Source organism: Lytechinus variegatus, chromosome 13 (assembly GCF_018143015.1).
Source record: "Lytechinus variegatus isolate NC3 chromosome 13, Lvar_3.0, whole genome shotgun sequence".
NCBI lineage: Eukaryota > Metazoa > Echinodermata > Echinoidea > Temnopleuroida > Toxopneustidae > Lytechinus > Lytechinus variegatus.
Genome location: NC_054752.1, coordinates 25,436,011 through 25,455,959, shown reverse-complemented (window position 1 = coordinate 25,455,959; position 19,949 = coordinate 25,436,011). Strand labels below are relative to the sequence as shown.

The 19,949-nt window shown below is 36.4% G+C and overlaps 1 protein-coding gene across 1 annotated transcript in view; it reads left to right on the top strand.

Moving 5' to 3' along the window:
• Positions 1-412: 412 nt before the first annotated feature.
• The window catches only part of LOC121425983 (formin-like protein 2), a 70,918-nt gene continuing 51,381 nt past the window's right edge, over positions 413-19,949 (top strand). Inside the window, exons 1-2 of the mRNA XM_041622112.1 lie at positions 413-2,277; positions 14,771-15,921. Of these exons, the coding sequence (XP_041478046.1) occupies positions 15,553-15,921 (369 nt within the window). The 5' untranslated portion in view covers positions 413-2,277; positions 14,771-15,552. The remainder of the gene's footprint in view (positions 2,278-14,770; positions 15,922-19,949) is intronic.

Genomic DNA, 19,949 nt, shown 5'->3' with positions numbered 1-19,949 from the left:
ATGCTTGATTTATTTGTGAGGTAAAAATAAAGAAAATGTGGTATTCCTTATTTTGTTCAAAGTTTGCTCCTTTTTATGGAGTAGACATTTATTGTCAAGTATTGTTTATTATTGTACATGTCAGTGAATGCTCAGTGGAATAGTGAACAATGTTATGGTTTTTCTGGTCTACTCCAGTTTGCAGACATTCATTCAACATACCTGTACATGTAGGTCTACTTTTTTTTTTACAGTATGATGGATAAAATTTTTTCCAAAATGATATGAATTCTTATATGAATAGCACAGATCAATGTTTTTTTTTCATGTGACACAAAGCTCATGCACATTTTGTTCTAATCTGCCACAGTGCCTTTACAAGTTCGCTTCTGAGAACTGAAACCCAGAAAATAGTACGGCCTACCAAAAACCTTCAAGAACTTGTAAACTTTCACCTCTCAGTCGATCATGAATTCTGGCCAGAAAGTGTTTCAAGGTGTTAAAAGATCTAAATTGAATCCAACTCATGGGGAAAAAATGAAATAATAGAGAACCTGCTGCATTCTTGCAATGTGAGACTTATTCATCTTCCTTCTCAGGTAATCCTACACCAGTTGAGCGCAACAAGGTTCTGCAGACCCACCAAGATCACATCAAGGAAATAACAACATGACTAATACAGAAACATGGTTTGAGAAATTATTTCATTTCGGAATGTGTGATTCGATTTGCGGAGTCAATTCGATCCAATTCCGACCAGTTTTGTATCCATTTTCCTGCAGACTAGCTGCCTGTGTTTTGGTGTCATTTTGACAGTTTGTTGGGTGCCGCCGTTCGTTGTCTGTGTGGCCGTTCGTTGTCTGTGTCGATTTTAGTGTATGGTTCCAGACGTTGTCCCCCTCCCATGAGTGCACCCCCTCTCACGTGTACCCTGTGTTTCCCAAATATCAGGATATGTATGACTCATGCTCCTTTATCAATATCATCAACTGATAGACCCGCCAAACAAATGTTTTTCATCAAAAGAAAATAATGAAATTGATTGATTTGCTCGCAATCTGTCTCATTTGGATTGAGGCTCCAGGGTGTCTTTGCCCCGTTCTTTTCACATTTTTGGGCAGTTACGTTATTGAGAAGAAGTATTTCTCACCTAGAGCTGCATTTTTTCCAACTGTCATCTTTTTGTTTATGAATAGAATATTAAAGCGAGGAGGGATGACATAGAAAAAAAAATGTGAGATTTCACTCAAATTGATACACATGGAGGCATACATTGTTGGACTTGGATGACTTGTGAAGTTCTAAAGTATACAGGTCTATGTAATAGTGGTAACTCCTTGGTTATACTTAATACAGAAAGGTGTAATTTTCATAATGATTACTGATGATTAAGTGAATGACAAGGAATTTTCATATTTATTTTGAATAAGACTTCCATCCATCCATGATGTCTTTGAATTGCAAATGATTGATTTCCTAGTCCATTTGTTATTAATTAGAAATTTGTTCCGCTGCTCCTGTGATGTTTTCACAACCGGTGGAACAGTTTTGTTTTATTGGAAATCACTCAATTGTGGTATTTAATGGACTATATTGGTGTCCCTATATAAACAGTGCTAACCACATCATGAAATTCATCAGTGGAGTCCTTGCATTCAATTCATATTTAGTTACAGCAGATTATTGAGTCAATAACCTTCCACAAAGGGGACAGGAATGAGTAGACTAAACAAGTAAACACCTCAAAAAATGTAATAATCGCAAGAATTTTAAAGGTACTTTGAAATCTGGACATATTTTTGGAGTGAGTGTGTCAGATCCTTTTGTGTGTACACACTTGGGGTATATACTGATAATACTGTATGCATGGACACACAGCGATACACACAAGCGCTCAACTGTCCATTCATAAGTTCTTTATCCTTGGGTGCAAGCCCTACCCCATCCATTCACTGCAAGGGAGATTATCTCGCTAACGGTTGGCCAATTTGACAACCTTGGCTTGGTCAGACAAAGGGGGAAGACGCGTGCGGGAGAATTTCTCTCCCCCTCTCTCTCACTCTGTCACAAGAACCGAAAGCCACTGCTGCGAGTAGAGTGACGAATTCTGACGGACGCACCGTAAGGGAATTTTTCTCCTCTTTTGATACTACTACCGAATAGAGCAGCGTTGGGATGTTATTGTTACATTCGGTGCTGGGAAGATCACGAGCGGCATTAGGAGCGCTATCTACGGGGTGTTGCCTTCAAGGTTTATTTCGCTCTATAGGATCTAGTTCTCAACAACGTGAAATTGAGGTGTGTTTAGCTGTAGTAGCCTGTAGCAAGATGTGGATATAATTTAGTGGAATGAAATGGTGAAATCTTTGTGGAGGAATTTGAATGAAGATTTCAAAATATGGAATAATTGGATGGATAATCAAATGATCTGAATGTGAATATTATCAGGAGTGCACGAAAGACATCTTGGATATCATGTTTTTTGGATCTTTTTTATTTTGATGTTACTTGGAGATCCCTCTGTCTCGATGAGCTATTGGAATTGCATTATTTTCCATTTTTACAGTGTTTAAAGATTCGCAAAAACAGGCATCTATATATCTGTATTTAATCACTATTCATGATATAGGCCTAGATTTTACATGTTATGTAATGTTATTCCCAAGAATATCCAAACAAGCAGCAAAGGCCATGTTCCCATTAGTAGACCTTGACTGTTTTGTTAAGATGTTTCTGGAAGTAATTTCTATAGATGTTCATTCTGTATAGGGCAGTACATGTAAACGTGCACCTTTCATTTCAGTTATGTTTTTTACACTGTGTCTGGTCAAGAGATTCAATGAAGTTTAAAGAGACTGTGGATCTGGATTTAATGAGTGTTTTATATGGTTTCTTGTTTCTTTGTATGGCTTTATTACATTGAGCCTACATGAATTCTTCTTTGGCCATAGCTGAGGGTTGATGTAGGCCTACACAATAATTCTCTAATTGTAGCTGCAACTGAAATCAATACCATTCGTTCAATGTGGACCATACATATGTTGAGGCTTGTCACAATTTTCATGCTGTGTGGGAACAAGGGCTCCGACGACCTTGGATAAAGATTTTCACACCTTTACAGCATTTGTGATTTTTTCCTGTTTTCCTTTCGCAAGTGGAAAGGATTTGTGTGTTTTGTAGTACACACGATTGTATGCATCCCAAATAGGCATGGGTTTTCAACAAGATGTCTCCATGGAACTGTATGTAATGGGAATGTACATGACTATGAAAGAAGGGGGGGGGGGGGGGGGGGCTGGTAGTCAGAATATTTCCAAAGGCCAGTTTGTACACGGAGGAAAGTAGAAAGAGAAGTGTCCTACATAGCCTTGGGAAATTAATGTGAGATATAATTTAAGTAAATGATGGAGGGGTTTATTTGCTAACTGAGATCTACAATCATTTGGTCTACCATCAGTTTGTCCACTCACCACATGGTCAACTTTCATTTAGTCTAATGCCATTCCGTCTGGCGTCTGATGACCAGTTGGTCCAATAGCCATTTAGCCCATTTACCGTGTGGTCTAAGTAAACTTAAGTGTTAATTGTGCAGAATGAATGAAAAGAAAATGGGTATTAGACCAACTGGTTATTAGACGAAATGGTAATAGACAAAGTGGTGATAGATGAAGTGATGATTGGACCAAATGCTTATCAGTACATGTTTATTTGAAGGCCAGTTTTTTTACACCTACAGAAATGAAAAAAAGTATGTGAGGGAAATGTACATGAGATAAAATTAGATAAGAGGGAGGGGGTGTTTAAAAGGAATTAAGTTGTTTTGGCCGCAGTTTGAGCTGATTGCATTAAACTGTTTCTTTATTAGACTCCTGGCAGGCTAATCAGACGTCATTGTACTTTTGCAAGCCGTGGAATGGTTGGTTGTACAAAAACTAGAGTATGTCTGCCAAAATTAAGCATACACTGTACTACCCCAACCACCCTTACAAGTTCTGTATTTAGACTTTTTTAAGGCTTAAAATTCCAACTTTAAGTTTAACTTCAAATTTAACATTGTGGAGGCCTTTGGAGCAGGCCTGTAGGCCTATAGTTGCTTGGGCCTTGGGGTCCTTTCCTTGATTTAATTACCCTTTACTAATTGCCCAAAAAAGTTTTCAAAGTTTAAACTTAAAATGAAGATTCATCAAAGTGTAGGAGCTTTAATGACAACTTAGAAGAAATAAACTACAAAGTAACTCATCACAAAGGAACTACATGTATTAAAGATTTATGATGCTTTTCATTATTTAAATTTTTATGTGATAAAACTGAAAATAATCAGTGTTTAGGAATTAAATAGTGTACCCACAGCTATAAAAGCATGGAACAAATTCCAGATATACAATAAAGCAGGCCTATATTTTGCACACAAGAGTGTTGGTCTACTTAATAAAAAGCACAAATATTTTTAATTTTTTTGCAAGCATGTCAATTCACCTTGCTGTCTTTGACACAGGAAAAGTCAATGCACAGGTCCACAAGTAATTCTAAAACACGTAGGGCAAAGCAATGAATGTGATGTTTCTAATCTTGAAGTGACGATAGCATTGTCATAATTTGGTACATCCTGGCTGTGAAGGGGGGGGGGGGGGCAAAGCAAAGGAAATTTGTCTGGCGAGCCGGTTGGCATGGGATATTACTAGTTAATCTAGCTAATTTCGCTTTATCTCTTCACAACACACAAGCTTACTGTACACTGTCACACTTTACTTCTATGAATGTACATAAAAACAGCATGTTATCGGTTAATATCGATGGTGCTCAAATGCTTCATATTCTTCTCAAAGAATTAGAAAATACCTGTAATAGGGCCATTTGCTATCAAAATTTTGAATTTGTAATATAAAAAAAAGAAGAAGAAAATCATCCACTTCTTTGAAATACATTTTCACTTTATTGTATGATGCCATAGTTACTTTCAGGTGAGAAGCACAATTGCCCATCTTCAGAGTACACAAACTGTACTACTACTATTAAAGTGTAAAAGCAAAGCTGCTCTGCAGGAAACTTTTATTTTTTATGTTGTATAGATTTTACTTCGTCATAGAACATTCAAATCAGTTGTGTTGCCTTCTTATGAACCATTATTTTTTAGTTGAAAAAAAAAAAAAAAAAAATTCAGTTGATCTGTGGTTGGTAGCACTTGGCCTGGAACCAGAGTAAACACAATGTTCAGGAAATGTAGATCGGATACAGTGGGAACCGTCATCCTTCCCCTAAATATCATGGTTGTCTTTTGCAAAATCTGGTTTCTTTTTTCCTTACACTACCATTTGTTTTTGATAACGACTTGTAAGACATCATTCATTTTACGTATTCCTTTAATAGTGAATTTTTTAGAAATGGAAGAATTGTGTTATGTGGACAAGATAGGTTGATGAAAGGCATTATGGAAAAACTTTGAACTATAAAATTAGTAAATTACACCTTAAAGAAATATGGTTTTATAAGCCTTGTGTCTGCAACCATGAAGAATTGCAACTTTCTTGACTGGATGTAGTCGGATATAAAAGAAGTGCTATCATGTTCTGTATGCCGACAGAACAGTCTTCATGAAATGTTAACTTAAACCCTGCCAATTTGTCTTATTTTCAGTTTTGAATACGGCAATGTTATTTTGTATTCATAATCAGTCACATTAGTTTTGCTGCAAAGATCTTGATGTTTACTGTAGGAGAGGGAACTTGAAGAATAAAACCTCAGCAATCTGTTTGCTATGCTCTTGAAGAGCGCATTTTAGAGCTCCGCTGTCTAACGTAGCTTTCTTATGAAAATGAATAATTCATGACTTCAACCGTTCTTCAAGTAAAAGCCGACGATCCCTGGTGAATTGCAAATCACGTTTTGAATCGATGTGCAGGTTTTCTCTCCCGATCAATGTTCAACTTTCGAAAGCTAGGATTTAAAGACTTCAGCTAAGGAAAAGAATGTACTTGTTCCTTCCCTGGGAAACGTGTCAGAATCTAGCGACGACTGAATAGGTATGATACTATATTAAGAGATAACATAATAATAATCATGTCCCCGGTTGGTTTGATATTAGAAAGTACTGAAAGCTTGTACTTTTCATGCACTCTGGAGATATATCATCTCGTAAGGTAAATATTTGAGCTGTTGTGTTGAAATGTTCAGGATTTCCCAGGCATTTGCAATCAAATCTCGCACCACATATCAGGTTCATGGCACATTCCAAAATAAATAGTTGCCCTAAAATGATACAAGCATGGAGTTGGATCAGTGATACAAACAAGGAAAAAGAAAGAAAAAGAAGGAAGGACCGAGAAGTTTATTTTATCATCCCTGCCATTGCATCTGTGAGTTACATGTAATACCTTGTTCTACTGTAAATATAATGTACATATCATGGAAATGTATTTTTCATTGAATTAGAACTTTAGAAGCATTGAAAGTCACAACAACACATAAGCAATACAAAAACTACTTTTTATATTTAAGTGCTTATTGAAAAAGCTGTTTCGAGAGATAATGTCAAGTGAAAGGTTTTGCAGCCATAATGTGACAACAATGAATATATGAACGAAAGCTCGTGAACTTGTAAGCTAGTGAACACTTTTTGCGAGAGTGATCACGAATTTTCCTAGAAAGCCAGTGAACACTTTTTGCGAGAGTGATCACGAATTTCCTTGTTGACCATAGTAGATTGCGAGACAAATGAATACCCTCTAGCGATTATTTCAATCCGCAATAATGAACCTATTTAGTATTAATGAATATATTGTTTACAGTTTGATTATTTATGCATTTTATAATAATATGACACTACCTATATTAATATGAACAAGAAACTAGCTTTTTTATTTTGAGAGGGATTTTTTTTTTGAGAGGGAATTTTTTAAAAATACTGTAGTTTTAGCATGTAAAAACATTTTGAACAGCATGGAAGGGACACTCTGGCTATAATGGATGTGCGAAGCAGATTTATGCTAACGTATATTCCCTCGGAAATGAAATAAGATCTGTATTCTCTACAGCCATGTATCATATTTTACTTTCTTTTGACTATGACAAGCTCTTTGTGAAACCAAATATGCTGAAGAGGAGCACAAATACTTGGTCTTGAGTATCTTTTCGCCACAAGTGCTATTTTTTCATTGGGGCTTTTATGGATTTCTTTTTTAGGGGGAGGTTGAGACATGGGATGGAGGAAGAACAATATTCCTTTTGAGATGTTTTATTAGTTCATGCATTTCGTATTTATCAAGAACAGTTTGATGGAAAAGTGGATATCATTAAAAGCTTGCACTGTTGCTTTTCATGTTTACAGGAAAAAGTTGTATGAACCAGTTAGGCCTAGAATGCTGGATTATATGCTGTTGTAGTGGTGATGATGATGATAATCATCAATGATCATCATCATTATCACCACCACCATCATCACCACCATCACTTTTATCATTGTCATAATCATGATCATTATCATCATCATTGCCTTCAACATCATCATCGCCTTCAACATCATCATCATCATTCAAAGGGGGAAATGTATGAAAAGTACAATATATTTGTTATTTTATTGTCCTGTTGCAATCCTTTTCTGTCAATGAGAACTGATCGCAGAACATTCAAACTTGAGGTTATATTGCAGTCTCTTGGTGGCACCGGAAAGAAAAGGGGCCTGGGTTTTTCAATAAAAGTTGAACGACATATCTTAAGTGGAGCTCACACAGTAGAAATGGCAATGGGACACGATTCACTCACAGTGCCTATTCTATTAACCGTGAAATTAACCACAAAATTCTGCTGTTGCTGCCAACCCTTTACAGTCATCCTGCCTTCCCATTTTAAAGGTCAAGTCCACCCCAGAAAAATGTTGATTTGAATCAATAGAGAAAAATCAGACAAGCACACTGCTGAAAATTTCATCAAAATCGGATGTAAAATAAGAAAGTTATGACATTCCAAAGTTTTGCTTATTTTTAACAAAATAATTAAATGAACGAGCCAGTTACATCCAAATGAGAGAGTCAATGACGTCACTCACTCACTATTTCTTTTGTTTTTTATTGTTTGATTATACAATATTTCAATTTTTACAAATTTGATGATTAGGATCTCTTTGCCTGAAGCACAAAATGTTAAAATAATGGAATTCCACGTGTTCGGGGAGGAATGAAACTTCATTTCACATCACAATGACAAGAAAATCAAAATATTTCATATTTCATATAATAAAATACAAAAGAAATAGTGAGTGAGTGATGTCATCAGTTCCCTCATTTGCATACCGACCGACATGTGCATATCACTGTTTTGTGAAATGAAGCGAAATTTTAAAATGCCATAACTTTCTTATTTTACATCCAATTTTGATGAAATTTTCAGTGTTATGCTTGTTGAATTTTTCTCTTTTTATTCAAATCAAGATTTTGTTGGGGTGGACTTGTCCTTTAAGAATTGATTCAAACCGCTCAGAGGTAAAATCACCCTAGGACTCTGGGCGAATGCAGCATGGGGGAAGAACGTTCGTACGTCGCATGTCTTGTTCGGCGAGGCAGAAATGAATATCGACTGTTCCTTACGAGTGCACTGAACTGCACCGGGCGCATCGGCAATTTGCGATGGCAGGGAAGACTCGAAGATGTGTATATTTGGATAGCATGATTATGTTGATAAGGAACATGTATCAGACCAATTGACTTTTATTTGTGTAGGGTACGCTGCCTTGTATTTATTTATTAAAAAAGAGGGTGGATTGATATGGACGGGGCTGGTATTTGAGATGAAGGGGATGATCACAGAGATACTTTGGAGTGGGAGAAAGGTTTAAGGAGATGATGTGGATTCTATTGGGAAGATACAGCTTATTATCATCGAGGACCCACGACCTTTTAATGTATTTCGAATAGAAAATGATTGAATGGCAAAGTGGTATGGGAAGGAACGTGGCCTCAGACCTCCGTCATACATTATTGATTACTTTTTCTCTAATTGACCTTCAAGTTTGGAAACAAAAGAGGTCATTTACATAAGTTTATAAGAAGTGCAAGTTGTTTTCATGCTAGAACCATAGAGCTAGAACTCTCCTTTGTTGCCTTGTTGAAGACCATTAAACTCGTTTTGTACGTGTTTCAATTACAATGTAGTCTTTAGTATTGTAATATTGTTTGGTGAAAAATTGAAAGGACTGAACAGATTTGTTGATATTGGCCTACATCGGTGCTTAGGCCTGTATGTTTAATCGTTGAAGTATTTATGTGGAATGAGGAAATACATCAATATCATTTATAAGGCAGGAAGTCTATAAATAATTTATGTAGGCCTACATTTAAAAAACAAAACCCACTCAAATTGTTGTTAAGGCACCCCCTTCCTTCTCTCTCTGTCTCTCAGCTGTTGCAGAAGAGGCCTTATCACTTTTAAATTTCATACAGTTTAATACATATGACAATGTTCATTGCATAATCAATGATGGCATGATGCAGCCGCTGTACTGTAAGCCTGATGGATGTAGGCCTACATTACTCTGCATGCATGCATTCCACTCATGTTACATCTCAGCAGGTGTTCTAGACATGCAAAGCAGAAATGAGAAATTACACATCCATGTTCATTTTGGCTTTTCATACCTGGTACATGTGTACCTTTCGGTTCTCCATACCTTCATGTACTCCTGAGTACTTCCTTGCCACTTCCTCATTAATTAAAGTCCTCTGCAGCCCCCTTTGGCCAATTATGATTGTAAATTCTTCAACGATATCTAACCTAATGACCATCTATACTCTGTATAGGCTTGTCCGACAGCCGGACTTCCACAATTTACTTTGAGAAGAAGTCTTTTAAGGTTGTAGAAGTTTTCTCTCTTGTGAATGCTACAGTTACACCAATGAAACCAGATTTAAGCTATTATTATGTAATTTTTTTTTTATGGTTTGGAGTCGGATTGTTTTTATGTGACTTAAACAACAAAAATTGATGTTTTGTTTGTGTGACCACTGCTATTTTATAGAATAAAGTATTATGCTCTAAAAATAGCATGAATATTTTCACTTCTAGGATAATATTTTCTTGATAGAATAACTTCCAACTGATCCTTTAAAGTATGCCTAGCAAGTTTGTTTGGAAACTCTTGTTGGAATGCTCTACAGAGAGTGGAGGAAGTGCATCTAGGCTACATTGTGTACTGTATGGCAAGCCATGATTCAGGGATTGTGATGATACATGTATACAGTACATGCAGGCCTATATTTTAGAGACACTCATCTGAACTTCGATGTTATAAGTGCTAACAATAAAAGCAGATTAGTTAGAGCCATTCTACCCATTTGTTCTTTTTATTCATACAAGTGAATCTCTGTAAATTCAGGATTGTTCCCTTTTTTCAATATTTCTGGAGAATTTGCGATGCTGAATCCTTAAATGAGAAATAAAATCAAATGAAAAAGTAGGTCTTTATTTGATGGGAAGGAGATGATTCAGCGTCAGGCTAGGATATCATCATCATCTGGAAAAAGTTAGATTGAATTTCCTGGAGTGTAAGGAGCGTCTCGTCGCTCATATACACGAACCCTTTCCGTGGAAAACATGCCCTGGATTTCTTTCCCCAGCACCAAAATGCCTTATAAAAAAGGTGAATCGTACAAACCTATATTTCTGTAAAAGAGTGTAGAACAGTTGAGTTTATGATACAGATTATTTGTTGTTCCAGGCTCATGCATTATTAGAATTTGCTGGAATGGAGAAAATCTATTGAATTTACAAAAACCTGAAATTTGTGCCAATAAAAGGCTTTTCGTCTTAAAGAACAGAACACCAGATCTATAAACACTCTTGCATGCTACATGTAGCTATAAAAAATGAGAGAAAATGAATTGTTATTCCATTTTAACTGCAAGAGGTTATGCTGTTTTTTAAATGAAATTTCACCACTGAATTGTGATAGGATGATTAATGGAAATCCTTTAAGTCGTAGAAAACAGTAGAAATGTTATTTAAAATTCAATTTAAAAAAAAAAAATCATACGTGTAATTTTAAGAGTACCATTATTGAGGAAATATGTAATTTCTGTATAGACAACCACTGTGGCCCAGAAGGGATTTCCTGTAATTTGTATGTGTGAGCCTGATACATTAACATCCTACAAAGTGTGATTTATTGATGATAGGACGATACGATGAACGGTTTGTGTGACACTAAACCTTTATAATGACTCTGCTTGCAGTTACATTTCATACAAGAGATACTCACTGAAATCCATCCTTGCTAATGTTAGGTGATTTATGATTCGTAATATTCACTATCAGTCAAAAGCAGCAAATTTGAATGGAGAAAAGCCAAAGTGAGTATTATATATCTCCTGTTCATGCCTTGAATATCTCTTTTTTTCTTTCTTTGGGCAAGGCCGTTTTTGAGAAGACCTCATTTTTACAATTCGAATTAAAACAAAATGAAATATGGGCACACCAAAATCTCCAATGCCATTTGAGGGGCATTGCATTTCAAGCCAAATACATTTGGCTTTCCCGGCCTTGGCTTTCCATCGCCTTGGCTTTCTAATTGAAACCCTGCATTTTCATCATTGCCTTTAGCAATACCACTGCATTTTCATCTCAATTTAATACGTATTATATGGAGATATTTCATGTTTCGTCCGATTTCTTCCTCCCATCTTGATAAGGACTTTACCCTTTGTCTTGAAAAACTGCATTTTTCTTCATTTTGTCACCAGCAAGAACAGTTTTGATTTCAATTCAACAATGCATGCAAATTGGAAAGAAATAAACCTGTAATTAGGTGTAGAACTTGTGGTAGGCATAACACTGTATGTAATTAAAGTTCTGTAGAAAATGAACTGCATATGAATTTTCAGAGATTCCGATAACATTATTTATAAGGAAATATGAATCTTGCTTTTTTTGGTAAGATTGCCAATGCAACTTCTTGTTATATTTGGCAGTCGTTTCAAATCACTATGGTCGGCAATTTTGTATGTAGGCCTACATAAAAGGATGGTAAATCAAGTGTGTAGGTGTGTTTGGACTCACTGGAGAACTTTGTTGAATACATGTATGAAATACTGAAATTTAAGGCCCAGAAACCTGCCTGTAAAGACCAATTTGTTGTCTTCAGGAGCAACGGTGATCTTCTGTGCCCCTGGAATGATTTCCAGATAGGCCTATTTCAAAGACAAGAAACTAACCATGATGGTTCATTTGTACAGCCTTCAGGCCTGCATTGTTCCGTTCATCATTTGTAAGAGGATGCGAATGTTATACCTTTAGTAACATCCGCCTCGATATTACATGTAATTGATACAATTGCATAGGGCTATAAACTAAATGTATATGATCCTGTTTGTGGAATATCCTGAATGAGGTCTTACTCTCGCTGCTATAGTATTTCCATATTATGGAATATTTCAAAAGCATATTTCAAATCATGTGGAATTCCCCATCTTAATTGCATGTATTTGTTTCTGTAAATAGAAGCAGAAATTGCTACAATAAGAGTCAGCACTAAGTACATTGTAATCAGATAATACGATGTTCTTTCACTTTGTCATGTCTTTAGCCTTTTTTATGTGTTTTGTTTTACAATGCGTTGGGCTTTCGCTTTAGATTCTTTTCAAAATTTCATTTTCATTTTGGCAGATTATTCTGTAACATGGCAGAATGAATCCCCTATTTAGTTTGGCCTGTTTATTTGCAAGATATTCTTAGGTATGGCATTATTTGGGTTTTACTTCAAGTGCATGTCCCTTGTAAGGAAAGCTTCTGTTAATACCTTTGCTCTAATAGAAGGAAGACCTTGCATTGCTGTATTCATAGAGCTACATGTATTCCGGCTCTATGCTTTTTGGTACAATCCTGCATCTGCTGTTCAGAAAGCGCAATAATTGGTGTTGGGGAAATGGGGTTCGTACATTTAGGCTTTAGTACACTTAATCCAGTTTATGGTTAGCACGGATCCAGCATCCAGGCCAATTATTTTCATTGTTCATGTCACTCCAATATTGCACAATTTAAAGCTGGGATTGCTGAGAATAAACTGTTTCCTCGTGAACAGCAGCTCTGAAAAGCTTAAGTTCAAAACATTCAAAATGCATTTGAAACTAAAGCTGTAACACCCCGAGACACGATGCCTGACTTGAGGCCATGAGATCTCGAAATTAGTTCCTTTCTTGATACCAGTATCTTGCAGCCAGAAGCACACAGTATTCAGGCTTCCTGTATTTGCTTTTGTTTCATATAAGTATAAATGGCAGAGGATTAGAAAGCAATCTTTCAAAGAAGCACTGATTATCACCTCCACCAAAAATTCCAGGATGTTTGTTGTGACATTAGCTGGTCATTTAGGTCTAATGGTCATTATAATTGGTCAGTTGAGTAAGGCCAGTGTCAGGTCATAAACAGTATCGATTTGAATGGGTCAGGAAGACAACATCCTCAATAGAGGAGGAAATATCGATTATTTCGCTTTTCTGCTTTTAACTTTAATGGCAAGTAAACAGCTCAGCTAAGGGAACTGAAGCCATGGAACTGGGAGCCCATGTTTGGGAAAAAAATGACAAGGATGGACTTCTTCATCACTGAGAATGACCTTGTACATGTAGATGTTGGCCTACTGGTTACCTCTCTGCCTCTGTTGTGCTCTGTGCAGTGTGTGTAATCAGGATTGATATTCTGGAACATGACGATGGTGATTGGACCAATGTTACTTCCATCCTGCGCCTGGCATTTAATTTTTAGGGTTGGATTTCTGGATTTTCACTATGTAAGATGAAGAAATAATGTTGGTGTCTTGATAAATGATTGACTCCATATTTTCCACTTTACTGTTTACATGGGTCTTACAGTCGAGTATGAAGAAATGATAATTACAGTGTATTAGAAAATGCCCTTGTGTGCCCTTCTTAGCCTTGGAAGGTGTTCCCAAAGATATACACTTTTCTACTGCTATTGATTTTCTTTAAAACCTTGTGGTGATAACTGTCTTGAATGTTCTGAAGCACATCTATTGGAATTGTCCATTGCTGGTATTTAGGAGATTTCTGTGGTTTAGTGCAAGAATAGCCGTTTCTTTTGTGAATCAAGATTCACAAAATCAGCTCAGGTGGAGTTGTGGCTTGTGTGGGACGCATAACAAATCTTAGCATTTTTCTTTTCTTTGGGTTGTCAAAATTCTGTTCAGGAAAATTTCAGCAGTAATTTACTGACTCTATTGTATTCATTAAACTCTGAAAGAAGAGCCCTGCATTTCGGTTATCTCAGTCTCCCACTCTTTTCTTAAGTGTCAGTCCTGGTGTGATTGTTGAAATATTCATTAAGGATGCCATATAGATTCCCAAAGACTTGTTCACTTGATATTGAGTGAATGATGTTCTTATAAAGATTAATAAATGTTAACATGATTGCAAAGAAGGGACCCAGACTTGAAGTCATCTAGTATAGAAATTATTTGATTGCATTTTAATTCCCATACTGGTACATGTTTACTATATTAAGAAAAGTAAATAATATAAGCCCTGATTATTGTAGGAATAACTTTAAGACAATATTATAACTTACTATTGGTAAAGCACTGTAGCTGTTTTGAAATATCAGGATTTTCCAAATGGTTTAGATGTTTTAAAGAGTGAAAGCTAACACTATAGAAAATTTATAAAAAAAAATTATAAAAGAATTGATGTTCACTCAGGCTTAAGACAGACTAAATTAAGGGTTGGGAATATTTGATTTGTTAGATTCTGTAATATTTTTCTGAAACACTCATTCTTCATCTTCTTTGTCACAGAAAGTACTGATGAAAACCGAATCTTCTTCGCATGACAAACTACAGTACAGTATAGAACAAGACGTTGAACAGTCCATATACATGTACAGTCGCATACACATGACTTATATTGTTCTCTCCTCCAACTTTGCCCATGACCGTCTATTTCATTCAATTCAAGATAGGAGGAGAACAGCCCATCGCAGTCAAATGACATAATCAAATCGATATCTGCAACAATAGTCGGGTCTTTTGAAGCTTGTGTCAGATATGGTATCAATTGAAATGCGTGGAACTTATGACGCTCGCTAAAAGGAGGTGTTGGTGGAGAATAATTTGCCACGGCCGGAGATTGTTGGATGGTGAAATTGGATGCTGGACGGCGTCAAAGATAAGTTTCCGCTGCAAGATAGAAGAGTGTTGAGTGGCAGTGGAAGTGGTTTTTGTGATTTTTTAAGTCAAAGTGGATATACCAGCTTTCCTGGATGATGGCATGATAACTGGTGGCGGCGGTGGGATGAGTGCTGGCAGTACCCTATCGAATTATCCCCAATGTCCATGCACGTCACTAAGCAAAATGGAATAGTCATGTCTTGGGTAGCTGAGTTCAGTTAACGGGAATGAACCCTCAACTTCGAGAAATTTCCAATTATTAGTATTTTCATGTGTTTATGCCCCTCTTCAAGAAAGACAGAAATGTGACAGCACTGTGAGATTGGGCATTGTTACAGAACTGTGGCAGTTCTGGAAGAATTTAACATAATAACTTGGAGAATACAAGTAAGCCATTAAGCTATTAAACTATGGGGCAGTCATCTTCAGCAAGTTCAACAGGGCCAGAATCTCCTACGACTCCCTTGGACACTTGGATCACTCATAAGCCAAGTCCTTGTGCCTTGTTGGATCAAAATGGTGGACTAAGCAATGGCCACGCACAGTGTGCTGCAAGTATTAGTGGAAGCAGCACGAGAAGCAGTAATGGAAGTAGCAGCGGTAGCACAGGGACTCAGCCCCGTATGGCTCACCGATCTTCAGTGCAATACAGGTCCTCCAAGGGCCGCAAGAACTCTGCCCTCGAGAAGAGGGTGCACAGTGTGCATATCATTGAGAGTATTCCTAGTGAAATCTTTTTGAATCGCAGAAAGCAGATGGATACATGGCAGCAGTACCAGGTAAGATTCCAGCCAACACCAGGTTGATATTCTTTTCTTGTCCTCTATGTACATGTATGCTTTAAGATCTAACATTTTGGTCTCCCAAATCAGTTCCAGCAGTACAGATGCAGTTATGTACCCACTCTTGATGTTAACCTGATCAAGGAGGTTCCCAGACACTGTCAGTAATCTTCCCTTCAAATGCAAGTAACTACAGTACAAGTCAAAAACTCGGCCAATATTCTAGACACTCACCATGCTTGCAGTTAGCAGACTCAGCCAGCTTCTTTGGCCTTTTCGATGCTGTGGACTGGGTCAAGACTCGAGTAAACAGTATTTTGTGATATTTGTTTGAATTATTAACTTACCTTAACCTAATCAATATGATTCTCTCTCTCTTCCTCTGAAGAAGTTCCTGTATAGGTAATCTACCTGAAGACGACCTACACTCATCGGTATTATTCATCAAATTGTCACCATGGTGACGTTTTCTTGATTCTTGTCTGGAGCCATCTTCTGCAGGGTTTATCCTAATGACCAGTTTATTACCTCTGCTCTCTACTTCTCTCTTCCTCCCTCCCCCTCTCTGGCTGTCTCTCTCCCTCCCTCACTCTCTGTCATTGTCTTTCTTAATCAGTCCAATTTCCCCTTTCCTTCTCTTGACTTTCTCTTCACAGCCAGTCCATTCGCGATTATATGTATGACCTGTATTGCAGCTAATACTGGTATGGACAGAGCTGCCATTCTGAAGACAACCATCATTGGCCATTTGCATGGACAGTGCATGACATCGTTGCTACTGCTCTCCTCTCAGCAATTAGAGCCAGTTCATGAGAATAGAGTATCATTATGGAACATCCTTGGGATATTCAGATGTGTTTGACAGCATGTTTTTGGTTTAAAAAAAATCATACCACCCCCATATGCATAAGGTCTACTATGTTTCATATAATGCCTTGTTGGTAGCATGTTGAGCTGGAGATACTTGGCCAACATGATAGGTTGACATCATGTTGGGTTTAACTTTATCCTTCAGGCTGTCATACATTTATTAAAGCTAAATCCAATCTTGTAGGATGTTCCCATCTCTTTTTAGGTTAAAAATATTAGCATGGTAAGGCCAATGATAATCCAATAGGATATCTTTTCAAGCAAAATGGTTTCCCTTTTAATCCCAGCTTATTCACAATCTTCATGCGTTTATAAGTTGTCATGCCAAATAGGTCTGAAATTAAAAAAAAGCTACATTTGATTTATGGTAAAGTTTATTATATAATGGTCTCATATGAAACACATTGCACTTTTTTTTAATTGACATTTAGTTTTACCTAGGCTAGGAGGTTCTGTTTCGAATAGAAAATATGAAATTAAATAGAATTTCCTTGCTTTTATTATATATGCAGGTTTTCATAATTTGAAGGTTCTTTGAACACATTTCTGACTTTTCTGTTAATTAGCATTCAAAGTTACTCCATAATTGCAATACTATTGTGAATTCATATTTCAGACAAGAATTACTTAATAATAAATAGCTTAAGCAAGAGGTGAGGTAAGAACTAAATGCACCTATACAACTACTTCTCTATGAAAATAACGTCTAATTTCCCTCCCATATTTAATAAAGTATGGTTGTGTGAAATGTTAAAGACTCATTTAAAAATGTTTTTATAGCAATCACTGTTTAGTTCATATAGAAATTAACTGTGTTTTTTTTAAGATTGTAAACTGCATTTTTTACTGTGTGTACTGAACAATTTCTCTGGATTTAGGCTGGTGTGAAATACACCCATGTTGTTGTTGTTGCTTGTTGGATATTAATGGTGACCAGTCATATGTGACCATTCCCGTTAACTTGTTAGGCCTTCTATTATTTTCTTTCCTTTCTTTGACGTGTCCTTTAACATCAGTCCTCTCCTTCTGACAACTTTATAACGCCGTTTATCTTTTCATCATTGTTACACAGTTAATACAAGGAGCTAATGATATCCAGATGCTCCCAGGGAGAGGGTGGGCCCATTTAGCAAAATACTATCCCAGAATTCACAGCATGTCCCCAAACGACCTTTGACACGCCAACCAGCATGACAGTTCAGTATGTTCGTCAGTAGGGTATCATATCAACAGTCTTTGTTCTTTCCAAAGCTGCTTTGTGTTTGTGTTCGAAGTTAACTAACATGAAATTTGAAACCCCAACATGCATGTGATATTTCTAGAGAGAATACCCTTATAAGGTAAAACTCATGTTCACGGATATTCTGACAAACATGAAAATGCATGAAATTCCCCCTCCCAGCTTTGAAGAAAGAAATAGAAAGAGAGCGTGGTGGTTGGCTATATTTTATTGATTGTGATACTTCTGCTGAACAATGATTTCAAATGATTAAACTGTCCTCAATTTTTTTTAAGCATTGGGGAGTTCAAGTTCATTTCAAATTTTCAACCAAATTAATGTCTGTTCCAATCACATATAATTTGATAAATCAAAGTTATTGAGAAAATAATTTGTTTGTGTTTATTTTTACTGGAAATTGAATTACGCTTCTAGATGATTGATAGACATTGCCTGTTCTGACAAATGTTTGACACGATTGTGTGGATGCCACTCCGATTTTTTTCCTTCTTGTAATTGTGATTTATGTCATGTGCTCAGAATTTGTTACTGTCTCAAGCACAACCATGTCCATGACCAAATTTGGCGAAAATGTTTAAATTCAAGTTTGTTTTCTATTCGTTCAGAAATGACTGTAAATTTATGAGATTTATGACTTTAGGAAATTTTAAGTGGCATGCTTGCTTTATATGAATGTACAGTACACCGTATACTAAACAAAATATGAAAAGCCTACAGGCCCTACTGAAGAGTTTAAAAACATTTTGTGGTCGACATTGATGACATAATTATGATTAATAACTGGAATTTTGTCCATGATAAAGCCACTACAAGCTAAGTCCCCAGAAAAGTCATCGTTTAGACTTTGTTTAGACTTCAATTCCAAAAAGTAACAAATTCATCTTTCATACTCCAAGGAATAATTTTCCTGGTATTGCATCGCAATTTGCTCTGAGAGATACTACACAAGAAATATATTGCAGACTGTACAAAACTACATAGTTGAGAACCTTTCTGTATGGCCAAAATTGCTAATCAATGTAGACCTAAGCCTATATGTTTGTCTAGATATCAAATGATAATAATATGGTTGTTTAAAGGGGCACTTACAACATTTGTCATGTACACTACAATGCTTTGGCACAAAATATTTTAATAAGGCATTCCCACACACAACGTACATGTACATGTAACTATGCACATCCCCTCTGCCGAGTTAGTATTTTCAGTTGCATTAGTGAGTACATTTTCCTACATGTATGGTTGACTCCAAAAGCGAGTTTAGCACTATTTGTCCCAACATACAGACTCCTATAAAATGAATGACTGTCTGATACCATTATATATAGTTTTTATCAATTGTTGAATGGCATTTGAAATTGACCTCTTCATTTTATTGTTGACATCCTTGATTATCCCACAAAACCACAGTAATTTGTTTAACAGAATACTTTAAGCATAGATTTTCCTTCAGTAAATATACACATATTATTAAGGTCAGCAGCCTACCTTGTCTGTTAAATGAATATAATCAGATCTGTCCTCATTGCGAGGGCACATATTTCTGTTTTTCTGTGATTTGTTTTTCCAGTATCACTATACTGAAGACACTTCCACCTTAGGTCATAGTTTGTTGATAGATGGCCACTGAGGTTCATTGACCTCTGTCTTATAGGCATCAGCCCCTCAGGGCTGTGTTCGCTAACCTTTTTTGTTTCATGCATGATATTTCCTTTGTTTTGCAGATGATTCGGCTTAATAATGAACATGTAATGAATTCAGAGTGTTCAATGGACCATTAACCAAATAATTTTGATTTTATTTGATTTTTCCCCTCCCTCATTTTGTTGTATTAAATTTTCATTGCGATGCCCTTTTGGGTATTCTTTCTATCAATACAATGTATACTTATGTATTTTTCAAAAATTATTTACAG